The sequence below is a fragment of the Eumetopias jubatus genome, unplaced genomic scaffold (genome assembly GCF_037043125.1).
Source record: "Eumetopias jubatus isolate StellerSeaLion01/CBP00866 unplaced genomic scaffold, mEumJub1_p1.0 scaffold_16, whole genome shotgun sequence".
In the NCBI taxonomy this organism is placed as follows: Eukaryota; Metazoa; Chordata; class Mammalia; order Carnivora; family Otariidae; genus Eumetopias; species Eumetopias jubatus.
The window spans coordinates 27,637,070-27,653,625 of NW_028274822.1; the positions used below are offsets into that span (position 1 = coordinate 27,637,070).

Sequence of the window (16,556 nt, forward strand, 5' to 3'; positions counted from 1 at the left end):
CCCGGGCCTCCGGTCTCCTCACTGCTGTTGCCTTCCGTGATTTATGACCATGACTCCCACACACACTCTGGAGCAGGAGAACCCAGCGCACTGTTCACAAATTAAATCCAGCCCTCCTCTCCTCCCAGGTAATGGGCCCATCTGATGATAGAAGAGCTTATAAACAGCTATCATCAAATTAATCTCCATGTCAGAGAAATAATAGCAGTTGTAAATAAGACTGAGTGTGCCTGGCTTACCATCTTGTTAGGACACTTTATAAAACAAGGCAGCAACATTAATACTGCATGGTCTCTTTAATTCCCCCAACCACCTGGGTGCAGAAACCGAGCACTAAATGAGGGGTCTCCCAGGTCGGCAGGAGGAAATCCCAGCAGCGTAGGGCTACTGGCCACTTCCAGACCTCGCTGCTTCTTCTCTCATCTCTGCTCAAACTGTTCCCATAATCACCGCTGGGGTTCTCTGGGTTGGGGAGGCTGCCAGCCACGCTCACTCCTCCCCATGCTCTTCACGTGGCCTCCCCACCTCCCTGTCCTCCCCTCTCTTGCTTCTTGATGGCACGGTCCTCAGCCTTCTCCCCAGCTCAAGCCCCACCTCCTCCATGAAGCCCTCCAGGCCACTTGACATCCAAAAGGGGCTTTTGCGGTTTGCTTTATCCATCATCAGGTGACTATAGTGGACACCCCGGCAAGTCAGCCATGCCCCCCACATTAGCCCACACAGACACTGCCCCTCCTGGGCCTCAGCAAGGCCCCGTGGAGAAAGCAGAGCCCTGAGATGGGGACAACTAGGTGTCACGCGGCCCAGCTCTGAGGCAGGTCTGGGTCCCTTAACTTGGCCAGCGGCATATGGAGAGGCTCAGGCCTCGCGGCTTTATCCTGGCTGAAGGTCTCCATCTCTTTTTTGGACGATTAACTGTGTGAACTCAGTGATGGTGGGATGGGGGCCTCATCGGGCACAGGTGGCAGGCATGTCAGTGACAAGAAGGAGAAGGAAGTCCCATCTGGGGACATTTAAGCTTGCCTTTTGTGAGATAATGCAAGTAGGTGTCATGGATGTACCGGTGTGTATGCATATATGTGGGCTGCCAAGCGGGGATGTGTGCGCTGATTGGCATCTGTGAATGTGTGTGTGGGTGCTCCATGCTCCCATCCAGCACAGATGTTAATGAGTGTGACTGAGAGTGTGTGCTGTGTCCTAACCGTGTGCGGATTGTGTATGAATGCATATTACATTGGGACCGTTCAGGGCTGAGTGCGCGCTGGGGCTGAGCATCTGGAGGCACAAGTATGTGAATATCAAGTGCCATGTAGACTGTGTGTCAAACGTAGCTGGGGGCCAAGGGGCATGGGGGCTCACAGCTGGGCAGGGAAAAAGCCCCCCGCCATGGCACCTGGACAAGGTCATAAATATAAAAAGGTAGGAGGGAAGTCTGAAGCAGAGTGGGGCTTTGGTACAAGGCCATTCCCTCCAGGGCCCCCTCGGCTCCCTGGCCACTGGCAGAGCTCCCCAGGGCTGGCCAGCAAGGGTGTCGCTGGGAGGGAGTGACGGGCTCACCCCTGACCTCCCGATCTCACAGTCTTCTCTTCGGCAGGTAAAGATGGCCCTCCTAGGAGGAAGACTTGGGGCGGGGAGAGGACTTCGAGACAGGCAGTCACCAACAGATGGGCCACCTTCCATGGCCTTTCTTAGCTGCCATTTCTCTGCAGTATAAGGAGTTGCTGGGCCAGCCTTGAGCTAGATGACCCAGTTCCCGGGCTGGCATCTCCCAAACAGTCTCCATGCACCAAGTTCAAGGGCTGTTTTAGGACTCACACGAGCACACACAGGTCTGCCGGCAGTTAGCGTGGGGAAGTGCTACCCAGGCAGAACCAAAGGGCTGGCTGTAGAGGCGGGGGGTGGGGGTGGGGGGTTGTCCGCGTGCTCGCACGCATCGGGGCTCTCCGCCACAGGCGTGACGCACAGAGCAGTTTGCTCATTGGGGGAACATGTAACTCTTCTGCAGAAACAACTTTGAACAGCTCAGGGGGTCCCAGGGTTTGGATGGATAGAGTGGAAGACGCTACCCCGGGGCCCTACTGCAAGGGTCGGCTCCACCCACTTGTCCTCCAGGACGCCCCCCACTCGACGCCACATCCCCCTCACCTTGCCCTCCTCTGGACCCCTGCCGGCCCTCCCAGCAGGAGACCATGAAAACCCCTGGAAGGTGGGGGAGGCTACTCTGCCCCCTCATGGCTTCCTGGGGCGGGGGGCTGTCGAGATGTCAACCTTGTTTCCTAGGCCTTCAACGGCACAGCCCTGGGCTTGCCCTCAGCCCTAAGCTCAGGACATACACCTCTGGGGAGAGCGTGTGCACTTCCTTCCTGACAAAAGCGAGCCGGCAGGCAGATCTGCGGACAATACTGCAATGCTGACACCCAGGAGTGACAAAGCCCCAGCTCCCCCGCAGGATTAGCGGGGGCGGCATTCTGCTCCTCAGCCTGCCCTGTGCCCCCGCGGCCCCTCTGCCCGCAACACGCTGCCCCACCCCTTCTCCTGGGCAAGCCCACGCATCCCTTAAGACTCAGCTCGGGGTCAGCTCCCCCAGGCTAGGAGAGCACCCAGTACCTACCTGGGACCTTCCTGTCTGTCCGCGCATCTGCTTCCCCTCCCACTGGGTCTGGTGAGGGTAGGTAAGGAGCTTAGGAGAGTGGCTGGCCCAGACAAGTGCCCGGGGGAGCATCTGCTGGTGCTTTTGTTGTCGCTGTTCTCCTTGTGTCCCCAGGGCCGGGCACAACACCTGGCCCGGGGCACATGCTCCGTGCACAGCTGTCAGATGAGCTGAACAAATCCACCATCAAATCTCAGCCTCAGTATAACCCTGTTGGGGGCCAGTGCGGGGAGGGGAGGTGGGTTGATCAGAATTGTTCCCATTTTACAGATGAGAACACTTGGGCTCAAAGAAGTTTTTCCTCCTCCCCTCTGTTCCCCTTACCAAATTCAGAGTGCCTTCTAGAAGCAGGCAGAGGATTCTGTACGTGGCAACTCCCTAGCAGACAGCCACGTATGACGAGAGTAGCCCCATCGCCTGGGTCAGGCGTCAGGGTGGACATCGTCCATCCCCCACCTCATTTCATCCTCACTCAGCCCGGCAGGTCGGGAGGAGCACCCCATTCTGCAGAGAACGGAACCAGTGCCCTGAGAGGGTTGCCCACTTGAGAGGGCGGTCACGAAGCCCCCAGCTCCCCCGGGGCATCCTCGCCCTCTGCCGGTGTACCCGAGGGATGGCATGTGGACCCACTGGGGCCCTCAGGCGGCCTGGCCAGGCAGGGGTGGGAGAGGGGGCAGAGAATTGCAGGGGAAATGGCCAGGCCCAGGGGAGATAGCAGGGAGGAAGGGACTGGAATGGGTGGCATGACAGTGAAATGAGAGGACCCAATGCTCCAGAAAAGAAAAAAAAAAAAAAATCAGACAAGGATGACAGCCACAGGACTCTGAACATTCACCTCTTGGATCAGATCAGGGTCTATGTCGGGGGGCGGGGCACAGGGCCGGGAAGGCAGGCTGACCTGAGAACTCTCCCAGGCAGCAGAGGTTCAGATCTCCCTCTTGGGGAGCGGCTCCAGTTCTGCCTCTCCCAGGAGGCTCTCCTGGCTTCTCCAGGCCTCAGTGACCTCTCCCCATCCCGTGTGCCAGCCCTGACCAGTTGCCTCCAGGCTGGGCCAGGCTTTCTAGCCAGCACGACCATCAGCTTGGCCCTCTGCGGAGCCCAGCTTGTGTTCTCCACCCACTTCAGGGGTGCTCAGGGCTCTCCCCAGCGAGGCTGTGAGCCAGAAGCTGTGTGTGCCTTGGCTGCCCACAGCCCATCCTAGGTTCTCATTAACTGCTTATGCAGTGACTCTGAAACATGCCCGGCCCTCTCTTGTCTGCCCCTTTGCACTCCCTTAGGACCCCCTAGACTGTTCCAGGGTTCCAGGCCTGAGCAAACGGGGTGTGTGTTCAGAGGGAGCTGGAGAATGACCACCTCTGGCTAAGCACCGCCCAGGGCTCCGAGTGCCTTGTACTTCATCCGGTCTCCATCCTCACCTCCCCCTGGTGCCGGCACCCATAACAATCATCTCCAGTTTTTCTGACGAAGAGATGAAGCTCGGGGAGGTCCAGAGTCACCTGGCTAGGCCAGAACCCAAGATTCCTGGATGCCAAGATCGGTGCCCTTCTTGCTACCACTTAGTGTCCCCAGTTGTCCTCAAGGAGAGCCCGCAAGCAGAGCCTTGCCCGGCCCAGGAGCAGGCCTCAAAGTCAAGGCAGCCCTTAGTTTCTGTCTGGGGTGATGAAAAGGTTTTCAAAGTAAAAAGTGGTGATAGTGGCACAACGTTCTGAGTACACTCAATGCCTGTGGATTGTACACTTTCAAAGGGTTCACACAGGGTGCCCGGGTGGCTCAGTAGTTGGGCATCTGCCTTCAGCTCAAGATCAGATCACTGTCGTGATCCCAGGGTCCTGGGATCGAGCCCCGCATCGGACTCCCTGCTCCGCGGGAAGCCTGCTTCTCCCTCTCCCACTCCCCCTGCCTGTGTTCCTGCTCTCGCTGTGTGTCTCTCTGTCAAATAAATAAATAACATCTTAAAAAGGGGGGGGGGGCAGTTCAAACAGCAAATGTTATGCTCTGCCCTAGTTCCCCCTTATCCACAGGAAATACGTTCCAAGACCCCCAGTCGATGTCTGAAACAGCAGATAGCACCGGGCCCTATATATACTATGTTTTTTTTCCTATACACACATACCTGGCATAAATTTAATTTAGAAGAAGAGCACAGTAAGAGATTAACAATAGCTAAGAATAAATTACAACAATTGTACTAATACGCTCTAATAAAAGTTATGTGAATGTGGTCTGTGTCTCAAAATAGCTCACCGTACTGTCCTCACCCTTCTTCTTGTGATGATGCGAGGTGGGAACATGCCTGCGTGAGGACAGGAAGTGAGGTGAAGGACACTGGGCGGCCATGTGACGTCGGGTTAGGCTGGGCTATCACCGACCTTCTGACCGCACGTCAGAAGGAGGAGCTTCTGTTTCTGGACTGTCTGACAGGGGGGAACTGAAACTGCGAACTCAAAACCGCAGAGAAGAGGGAAGCGCTGTGTATATTTTACTACAGTAACAATGAGGGTCCTTAGAGTCCCGGGGGCAGCCCGGCTGGGCCTCCCCCACAAGAAAGCCTCCCTCACATGCTTCCTCATGGCATTCTTGTCCACCTCCCCGCTCAGACCCTCGCTCCCAGTCCTGGCCCTAGCCCCCCGGACTAGGGAACAATATGGCAGATCGGCCACCATACTGAAATACCATCCTTTTCTCTATCCAGTCAAGCCCCACACGGGTCTTCAGCCTCACCCAGTTGTGCTTCCGACAAAGCATCACTCCACCACCCCTGTTGGAGCTGCTGGAGCTTGGGCCGCTTCCAACTCGCCTTGAGTCAAGACCCAAGAAGAGCACGGGCCCCCAGAGTCACAAGATCCGGGCCCAGTCCTGACTGGGGCACTCGGGAGCTGGTTTTGCAACTCCAGCCCCTGGACAGGCTAGGGTTTCCAGTTCTGTGACGAGGAGACCTTGCTTCACCTGGCGCTCCTCATACTCTTCCCCAGGAGTACCCGCATGTCAGAGGGGTGTGAAACAACCAGCCCCCAGCCATAGGGCTACTGTCTGGCCCGCCCGCATGAAATATGTCATCAGAGTCCTATATTTTCACTCCAAAGTTCATGCAACATTTGCAACTGGTGACTTAAGAGTTCCTTGTAGACAAGGAACTCATATAAAACCCCCTTTCTCCCAGATTTAGCAGTAAAACTGGACACCACGCCATGTTTTGCTGGGGCACGGCAAGCCCCTTTTTTGCCGGGAGTCAAGGGTTCTGCTCTGGATTGCACACCCTTCCCAGCTCCCCTGTAGTCTGGATGCTCCCAGAGGGCAGGCCAGGACCACCCTGCCATGGTGAGCCCAAGGAAGGACTCTGCAGGGACCGACACAGACGTCGTGAGTCCTCAGGAGATGATGAGCGGCCCCTGCTGAGGAGTGGGGACAGTGACAACAGGGCATGTCTCTAACTTCTTCCTCCCACCTTCCCATCCTCCATGCTCCTTCTTTCCTCCACCTGTCTCCTGGGGAAGATTGGACAGGTCAAGGGCCCTTCAGGATGCGGTGGGGATAGAATGGGAAAATGCACCCCAAGTTCGTGTCTGGGCTCCTCGCCCACCCTCTCCATCACACTCCCAGCTCACCTGCCCAGGGGAGGGCTGGCTGGCTGTTGTCCCCTTCACCACCTGTGACCTCTCTTCCTCTCACCCCTCCCGTAAGCCCTTTCCTCCTGGCAGGGAGAAGGCTGGGCTCCTCAGGCTCTGGGGGGCCCAAGCCCCCTCCCACCGCCTCTTACTGCCCTTCCCCTCTTGGCTTGGCTCCAGCCCTGCCTCCCGGGCAGGGGGCAGCCTCAGGATCTATCCCCTCAGCCAAAGGAAGTCCAGCAGGTGCCGCCTCCCAGGCCCAGCTTCCCTACAGACCAGCGAACCGAGCTCCCCCCTTAGGCCTGACTTCCACCTATGCCCCGAGGAACATGGGTCCACCAAAGGGGAGGCCAGGGCCACAGCCCACCTAACCAGGGGTTCAGCAGGGGCTCTGGTGAGCTCTGACTCAGTCGAGGCCGAGGCTCTGTCCAGCTGCCTCTTCGGTCTCCCTCACCACCAAGCACAGGCTACTGAGCCGGGGGTGGCTGGCCATGCCGGGCGCCTTGAAGAGGGTCTGTGGACACCAGTGTTCCCCCTGTCATGCCTCACCTTCCCCAGAGTCGGATTTCTCAGCTCTGCTCCGCAGGGCCCTTTCCTGGCCAGTCCATTCCAGCTCGGCCTCCAGGGAATGCCTTAGAGGCTGAGGGCTCTTCGGGAGGACCACCCTTTGGCTTCAGGAAGACTCCTGCTATCGGCAGCCCTGGGGGGAGGCATTAATCCATTCCCGCCCACAGTGTTTGGGAACCTAGGAGCAGTTGCTCTAGGAGAGGGGTGGTCCTAGGGGACAGACAGTCAGGCCCTGCGCACTGAGGAGGGTGGTATGGAGGCCCCGGCTGCTGGGGGAGCAGAGGCCCAGCGAAGCTGGCTGTTGGGGGGAGGGACACTGGAGAGCGCCCCCCTCTCCCTCCCTCCCACTCTCAGCCCCAGACTGGGAGCAGCAGCTGTTGCAAAGCTTCCTGCCCTTCCTTGAGACAGGTGTCGGCCGAATTCCCACTTCCTCCCAGCCTGAGAGAGTTCTTCCACCCCCTCTCCACGTGGCAGGCTGGTGCTGAGTCAGCAGCCGCCACTTCCTCTCCTAGCTGCACCCCGCTACCTCGGAGGAGTGGCTGAGCCCCAGTGGGACAGGCCACCCTGGGGGTGGCTCCCCTGCTCGGGCTGGTGCACCCCGGGGGGATGATTCAGGGAAAGGATGCGTTAGGGAACAAGGGGAACTTCTCACTCGGGCATCACGCGAGCCTGAGCTGGGCTGGCGGGCCATGCCCCCTGCCGTCCCACAGCGCTCCCGGCTGCCCAGGGGAGGTGGTCTAGCCACCGGGCACTAAAGAGCGCACGGCTGCTACCCCTGTGGAAAGTCAAAGAGGCAATGAAGGGTGCCTCACATCTAGGGAAAGCCCAGTGTTTTCACGCAGGAAGGGACCACTGGGCCATTAGCTCCCTTGGCAGACAGCAAGTGAGTGCGTGGAGTAGTCAGCCGGCCGCAGGCCACCCCGGGGCAGGGCAGGACAGTGAGCCCCAGCTGTTCCCACTGCACCGCACGGCCCATCTGAGGCCCAGCACCAAGAAACGCCACTCATTATTGCTACCATTGCCTTGGGCTGGCTTCGCGCTTTGTTTCCCACGCATCACTTCACGGGACAAGTCCTGGAGGACGGACATGATGGGTCTATCCTCCCCATGTGACTGGCGGTCCAACCGAGACCCAGGGGAGGACGTTGACCTGCCCGAGATCACAGAAGTCTATGGCAGAACAAAGACCAGCACTCAGATCTCAAAAGTGGCTTCAAACCTTCTTCCTTCCCCAAGCCCTCTCTGACCTGCCCTCCCCTCCAGCTATCTGGGCCTACCGATGGGAGGGGCTGATGGTGAGCAGAGAGGCTCCGGAGCCGTCAGCCCCACGCCACCCACCTCTCCTCCCCTGGGGCCCACAGCAGCCCTGCAATCCAGGGCCATGTGAGTGCCTCCCATGGCCCCGAGCCCAGGTGCAGAGTCACGGTTCATGGGGAATATTGTGCAGCCAGGAACAGTGATGCTTGTCAAAACAACATAGGAAAGCATGAAAAGGCTGTGACATGTTACGTTAAAAAAAAAAATGGAGAATGCAGGATTGCGCATTACTGTGTTTGCAGCTTGACCAAAAATATACATATATGTATGCACAGAAATGTGGGAGGAATTTCACTGGCATGATCTCAGAGGGGTGGACGCCTGAGATTATTTTTTCCCCTCCCAAAATGTCATTCTAGTCCTTCCATGATCGAACCTAGATGGAAGTTGTTGAACCCCCAGGTTCTTCCTCCTCACATGGGCAGAGCCAACCTTTTTTGCAAACCCATGAGGGCGTGACCCTGGCACTTGCCTGCCTTGGAGTCTCTCTTCTCAAGAGGGGTGAGATTGGATGAAAATCCTTCAGGCTGAGATATCAGGGCACAGCGGGGCGCAGCACCCAGGGGGTCCATGTCGCAAGAGAGGCAGGCCACGGAGAGAATGGCCTCCTGACTAAAGATGTGTGCATACAACCAGATAAGGGGATTCCAAGACTGGAGAGAGAGGTTTTTGAGGAGTTGTCATGGAAACATGAAGAATTTTTATTGAAGTGAATTTCCTAACCCCACCGGGTACTTACTAGAAGTCTTTAATCCCAGGACAGTGCCATGGTCCCCTTCTTTCTGTCACTCTTGGCATCTCAAACCCACTGAACTCATCTCTCCCTGAAACTAACTGTTGCTCCCATCTTCCTGGTTTGTCCCCTCCGCTGGACTCAGTTCTGCTCACTTCTTCTTATGGTAAGGCTCCTCGTGGGAACCGTCCTTCCCATCCCCCAGACCTTTGGTGTAGGCTTCCATCAGCCCCGGAAGCCTGCCATGGCCTCCTCCCTGGCCTCAGCCCCTAGGCTCACCCCTCTGTCACCGGCTGCCACAATGAGTTGTTGAAATACCACTCTCCCCAGAGAGCTCCCAATGGCTAAAGGAGCAAGTTCAAACTCTCCCGGAGCTTCCCGAGGCCTTCCGAAACTGGCTTCAAAGTATCTTCCGGCCCTTTGTCCCACATTCTCCAGACCTTGTGCTGCTTAACTCCTAGAGCCGTGCTCTGGGGAGAACCATTCAAAGACAGACAATGGTCCCCGTGCCTCCTGAGGCCACGCAAGGCAGCAGACCTGCACGCATACCCCTACACACATGCACGCCCACACACACATACACACCCCTCCTCATATGCACTTCCTGTTCTTGCCAAATCAGCAGAGCCTCTTGGCCTTAGCCAAAGTCTCGCTCCTTCTCCACCCCCACCTAGAGCCCTTCTCCCTCTTCCTCCCTCCTGAAGCACACTACCCTTTGAAGCACATCTTAACCCACCTCCTCAGCAAGGTTGTTTCTGAAACTTTATTTAATCCCTCACCAATAAATTCCCAGGGTTATGGGGGATGGAGGGCAGCCATCCAGGAGGCCCTAGGCACCTGCTGCGTGCCAGGTGCCTTTGAATAGTCTAAACACACCCTGTCAGGTATCAGGATGGTCACTGTTTGAATGATGCTCAGAGCAGTGGTCTAAATTCACCCTTCCGGGCCAAGACAGGACTAGAACTTAACCCCCGGATGGCCCCAGGCGCTTTCCACCTCACCCAGTCCGGATGTTCTGCCATCATTTGGGTGCTTTGGCACAGAACATCTTAGACAGCATCCGGTTTCCTAAGCATTCGTCTCCCAGCCTCAGCATAAGCCTCCCTTGGGAGGGCAGACACCCAGGTCCTACATTGCTTTTGTATCCCCCTTAACTTGGCCCCAAGTAGGTATTCAGTAAACACCCACTAACTACATGAATAAACAAGTGAGTGAGTGGATGAACGAATGACTGAACACACGAAGTCACAGGCATTGCAAGTGGATTCTGCTGTGGGGTTACGAATGTTTGCTTTGGGTTCTTAAGTAATCCAGAAAATCCTTAGAGTCTCTCTAAGGCAAGCTGTCCCCACCCCTCTCCCCCAACTCTCATGGAAATATATTGGCTCCTCTGTGGCAAAGCCCTGCTGGAAACCAATAAACACTGATTCACGTTCGTACTATGTTAAGCCAGGAATGTTTAAAGAGCTAGTTAGATCCACAGAAAAACTAAGGCACAAATGTCTTGCACCTTTGTGCAAGCCCAAGTGAGGTAGGACTGAGAGATCCAGAGTCACACCCTGAACTGGAGTCGGGGGCCTGTGTCTCCTGGCCAGGAAAGGGGCTTCACAATGCACTTGGATCTGGCATGGAGTTTTGCTTCCCTAGCGCAGGAAACCAGTGAGTTTTCCAGTGGGACACCTTAATTTAAAGATGGGAAGGATGTGGGGGGAAAGGATAGGGCAGGAGGTAAGCAAACTGTAAGACGAAGAGAGGTGACCCAGTCTCAGTCACTTGCATCTTGGAGCATCAAGACCCTTGATGGTCTTTTCCCCTAATCTCGAGGGATTCATAGTATTGGCTGGTTTATGGATAACGATTATTTAAGAAAACTCATCATTTAAGTGGTCCTTATCTGCTGCTAGCTTCACGAATTCTTTTGTTTGAAAAGAAGACTGGTAAACAAGAGCTGTGCTTCTTCTCACTAGAAAGTCTATGGTGTAGGATCTAAGTAACAGATGGCTTTTCCAAAATCCCGGAGTCAAAAGTTATTAAAACGGATATGTGTCAGATGGTTGAGAGAGTAGATACAAAGTACAATGGCTTTGTAATGATTGGATCATCCAGTCAAGGGGGAAAGGGCTTCTTCATCTGAATGTGTTTCTTCTGACAATCTGGGTGAAAATAGAGTATGCATTTGATAAATTGCTGAAACATGACTTCCCATTAACCCCACTATCTTTCTATATTATTGCTAGGTTACGAGCCCATCCGTGCAATGTATCGATTAACTAATTCAGACATATATAACACTAATCTAGAGAAGTAGAATCTTAGAGCTGGTTAACATCAATCTAATAATAGCCACTGCTCTCTAGGACAAAAACGAGGGTCATCACCTGATTTTGGGGGGTAGTTTTACCGCTTTTGAAGATGGGTTGGAGAATGGTTGCTTCTGCTTTCTCAAACTAGGAACAAAATTAAAAGTTTTGTGTAAATCGAAATTAAAGAAGAAAAAGGAGGAGGAGAAGAAGGAAAAAAAAAATCCTTGAAGGCCTGCATATCTCTTCTTGCACCAACTACAGCATGAGCCTCCGCTGGGAACTTCCATGTGTGTCCATGTGTCACAGTAAATCAGCTCAGCTTTCCCACCCAGGCTGGGCAGAGCACAAGAACAAAGGGCCAGAGCAGAAAGGGCAGTAATGGGAGGAGAGGAGAGTCCAACCAAGCCACAAAGAAGGCAAGGCAGCACTGTGGTCAGGCAGGGTGCACCTGCGTGGAGAAGGAATGCCAGCCGTGGGGCAGAGGGGCCCCGGGAGACAGCCTGGGGGAGGGAGGAGGAGGTATGGTCTGGGAAGAACAGCTCCAAAATGATGACCCTTTGGAGGAACTGAGAATTTCTTTAATCAACCTATTTCCTCCGTGTCTAAAATGCCTCATTTAGCAAGACTTGTTCTGGGCTGAAACTGAATAGGTGTAATTGACAAATGCTTGAATTTGGGTTCCACTCTGGGGGAAAAATACCTCTCCACTGGCTTCTCAAATGTAATTATGGAAAACAGATACACGTTAAGGGCTCTTCTTCCAATTCAGTTTGGGGGTAGGTCCTGACTTCCCTCCTGATCTGTGCCCCACCTCCTATACACACACACACACACACACACACACACACACACACACCCCTACACACTTAGACAACGGCAGAGATCTGGCTTTCTTTCTCAAGAGAGGCACTAGGACCACAGATGAGGCAGCTGTCCGGGAACTAGGCTATAATCAGCTTTAACTGGCTTACAGCCTACAGAGGACACAGACCCTCTTATTTCTACGGTAACAGGTCAGGCTGCTGACCCTGGGATAAATGTGGGGGGTGGTCTGAGTTGGTTTCTGTTCCCAACATTTTCTTTATGCAGGATCTCAATGCAAAACTTACACTGCAGGTCCCAAGAACTTAAAGATGTACATAGAAGAGGGTACTTTAAAATTCTAGACCATGGCTTCAACTACATGTAACATGTTACCCCCGGCATGGTTTATAAGGACAGTAAATCAATGAGACAGTAAAAGGAAAAGTTAAAACACAACTAAAAATGGGTTTTTCAGGCGAGTCTGAAATGCTACAAGATTGCTAGTTAAGAACAGTATCCCTTTTCTCAACCTAAGTGTTATATCCCCACCTCTTCACCAGCATCACAAACCGAGTGCCGTGTTAACTCAGAAATTATGGTGAAATGTGCAGGCTGCACAGGTGGCCAAAGATAGGGGTTGTCTCTACACGGTTGAGCTGTTTCGGTGTGGCCGGGCAACTGACCTTTCCCATGGCCCCAGATGTCTACTGTAAAAAGATACGGACTAGTTGGGATTAAAGTCACCATATCTGTACCACCAAAAAAAAAAAAAAAAAGAAAGAAAGAAAGAAAAAGAAAAGAAAGGAAAGGAAAGAAGAAGAGAAAGAGAAAAGAAAGGAAGAAAGGAAAAGGAAAAGGAAATAAAGAAAGGAAAGTAAAAAAAAAAAAAGGCATTCACTCGAATCTTACAATGGGAGGTGGGAGTGGTGGGTGGGTGGGTGGGTGGGTGGGTGGGTGGGTGAGGGTGGGGATAGAAAAGCAAGGGAAAAAATCTAAACAGCAGGATACGACAATAAATGGGGAAACAGCAAGAGAAAAAGCACACTAGGTTAATATAGGAAAACTAGTTCTTTATTGAGAGATTGTATATTAGTATTAGTGGATTCTGTGTGTAACAATGTCATCATGCACACGATACCAAAAAAAAAGGCTGGGCCCACCATGCTTCGGAAGGAGCAACAGAACAAAAGCAGCGTACAATGAGCAGATGGCCCGGGCTACACGACCACAGTACGTTTCAGCAGGGTGACATCTCTAACCGAGCGCTGTACATTGTCAACTGGGGGATGTAAAAAAATACAGATCATGCTTTAGTTTTAGTACAAGAAAAGGTGAAAAAGATACACAACCAAAAGGATATTTGATACAGAAAAAATTACCCACAAAATAAGAACAGGAAGTAATTCAGCACAGCAGAACACACTATCCCTGTTTAATGGAAAACCATTTTGCTGGGGATTCTTTCTTCTTCTTCTTTTTTTTTTTTTTTTTTTTTTTTTTGCTCTTTCTTTTCAGATTGCCAAATGGCAATCTGGGGCAGCCACTTGGGACTTTCTTTTGGAAGGACCCTCGAAGTAGGGGCCTTATTCTTACATTACTGCCGTCGTTTTGTTGCAGTTTTCCAGCAGGTCCGGCTGGTGAGGCAGCAGAAGGGAGCCGGCTGTTAAAGGGGCAGCTCTGAGGGCCAGGGCGGATGTCCAAAGATGCTCTTGACATCGTACAATTAAACAATTAAGACACCATGGCCATGGCTCCCCCTTAAGCCAGGGACCTTGCTGCACCAAATTTTCAGAGGCTATGGGGTAACAGCAACCATTATTTCATTCAAGATTTTCATATACATATATACATATACTTATTATTTTTTGCCTCCGACTAAATGTACTCTCTTCACTTATGCCTGGGTGCTGCCAAGAAGCTAGCTGACGGGCACCCAGGTAAGTGGGAAATGGGGTGCCAGAGCCTCCAAGCCAAGGCAAAAGGAATCCACTTAACAGGGATTTACAGTGCAATGTACTCAGCTAAACAAGATGAAGATACAAAAATGGTTATTTCTCTACATCTATCCTGAAATGGCCTACATCCTATACTACTACAATGGAAACTAAAAAGAACAGACTTAAGCTGGCAAGCTATCTAATAGTTTTACAAGAAGATTGTGGTGTAGGACCTTGTTGGGTTAAGCATTAGTATCCTCTATCGAAAGGTCATGAATTCTTATCTCATTGTGCTAAATTTTACCCACAGCCCAACTCACCCTCAGCCCTTGAATTTCCTGTGGGCGTGTTTGCCATGAAAGTAAACTTTGACTGAGGGGCAGAATTTATTGGGGGGGCGGGGAGGGGACCTTGTTGGGGGGGAGCATATTAAAAATGAAATTTAAAGGCAGCTGAGCAATTTGAATTTCAAAACGTAAAATCGGCATCCTGCAATGGTATTTAGAGATCTGTGGTATTAATGAGGATGATAATGATTTAATCAGGATAATTATACTTTCAGGCTCAACATCCTTCTTAATCATTTTTGAATTTCTGCCTAGTGTAATGTTCCACACCCGTTTTAAGAGGAAATGCCAAGTAAGAAGACATAATTGTGTATTGGGGGAGGGGGTTGACATTTCCAGGGAGAGCTCACCCGCCCCCGCCCCGACCTACTCCATACACACCCCCTCCACCGCTAGGCCGGCCTGAGATAGGGATACTGCCGCTTAAATAGCAATGCTTTCCTCAGATGGAGACAGGAGATGGTTAAGAGGGGTGTCACAATACAGCTAAATGCGGAGGCAGAAGGGTCACAGCGCACACAGCAGCGAGTTGACCATTCACTGAGCTACACAATGAAGAAAAAAAAAAGATTTGATAAATGCAGAATGTCATCATTCTATCATCACACAAAAAAACTGCGGTTCAAACAGGCCTAAGGGGGCCAACCTTGCCTTTTAGGTTCTGGGGAGAGGCGTGGGGCTGGGGACAGCTGGGCTGGAAGAAAGAGGGCCGGGCTTTCATTTTCTTGCCCAATCGGGCCCCTGGGGCGCACTAAAGCGCTCGCCCCGCGACCCCACCCCCTGCTCTGACTCGAAGGAGCAGCCCTGGTCGCAAAGGGAAGACATCATTCTGTGCGTGAGGGAGGGGGGAGTGGGGGAGGGCCTCAGCCAGCAGGGATTTAAGCAGACTTGGAGTGGGAGAGGGTAACAGAAACATTTCCAAGAAGAGAAATGTGAGTCCAGAGGCAGAATACAAAAAGAAAAAAAAAAATGAATCTAAATGCATCTCGGATTCGCTTTGGGAGGTGGGAATTTTTGATTAAAAGAAAATGGAAGAAATGTGGGGGGGGGAGAAGAGGGGGAAACCAAGCTATTGTTGGAGCAGAATGTAAGGGAAAGGGGATGTGGGGAAGGGGGACCGTGCAAACACACCCCATGTATCACAGTTAAAAACAAAGCCGGCGCCGGCCTGCTGCTTTGTCAACGCCTGCCCAGGGCAAAGGCCCGGCGTGGGGGCAGCTTCGCACCTCATCCGCACACACAGCGCAACACCCGAGGGCCGGGCACCCCGCTCCGGCCGGGACCAGGGGTGCACAGCAGTGCACGTCTGACTCCGAGGCGCACACACCCTGACACACGCGCTCACATACACACACCCAAGCATTTTGAATCCATAAATGCAACTGTCATACAAAGACAATGGGGGGGGGGGGAAGGGAGGTAGCACAAGGGCGATACAAAAAAGGGTTAAAGGGGAGAAAACGATGGGACCGGACGGGAAATCGTGCAAGTGGCCACCAGAGGGTGGGGGCTGGGGCACGGGATAGGGCAGATACCAGATCCCAGCTAACCAGCCAGCGGTAGCGATAACCAAAAGATGAAGGAATACAAACACAAATAACACAAAACATACATATGCCTCAAAAAAACCAAATAACAGAAAGCCAAGTACGCTTGCACACACATACACACACGCGCGCGCACGCACACAGTCATGTATCTCTCTCCTTCTTTCGATCATACAGGGCTAGGTATTAGGGGAAGGGGCTGTGATTTGGGGGAATCGCGTCCGCCGCAAAGAATAAAAAATGGGGCTGGGGAGGGAGGGACCCAAATTCGCCAAACGCTAACTTCACTACAAAAGCTCCCACGAGGGCGGCCACCCCCACACTGGGGGGTCCCCCAAAAGGGAGAGGGGAGAAGCCACCCCTCGTCCTGCGTCCCCACGGGTGTGCCCTGAGCCCCCCGCCGCCCGCGGCGCCCGCCCCCGCCCCGGTGCCTGCGGCGATCCACGCTCCGAAGCGGACCCCGAAAGGAAAAAGCGATACCTCTGTTTCGCACAGAGCCAAACACTGGAAGCACGAGATAGCCGACGTGGACCAGGACCATCCTGGCTCCTCGCGCGGCGGCGGCGGCTGCGCGCGGGCCCTTTGTGGCGCGGCTCCGGGGCGCGGGCGCGGGCGGCGGCGCGGCTGCGGGAGCCGCCGGGGCGGGAGGCGGAGCGCGGGGCGCGGGCGGCGGTGGGGCGGCGGCTGGCGGGGAGACAGATGGCCCATGGAAAGGCTCCCTTCCCGGCCCCTCTCGACATTCAAAG

General features: G+C 53.7%; 1 protein-coding gene across 1 annotated transcript in view; it reads right to left on the reverse strand.

Annotated features, from left to right (window-relative positions):
* The window catches only part of ARK2C (arkadia (RNF111) C-terminal like ring finger ubiquitin ligase 2C), a 101,698-nt gene extending 85,347 nt beyond the window's left edge, over nt 1–16,351 (reverse strand). The window contains exon 1 of the mRNA XM_028098350.2: nt 16,291–16,351. Within this exon, the coding sequence (XP_027954151.1) occupies nt 16,291–16,351 (61 nt within the window). The remainder of the gene's footprint in view (nt 1–16,290) is intronic.
* Between the last annotated feature and the right edge of the window lie 205 nt (nt 16,352–16,556).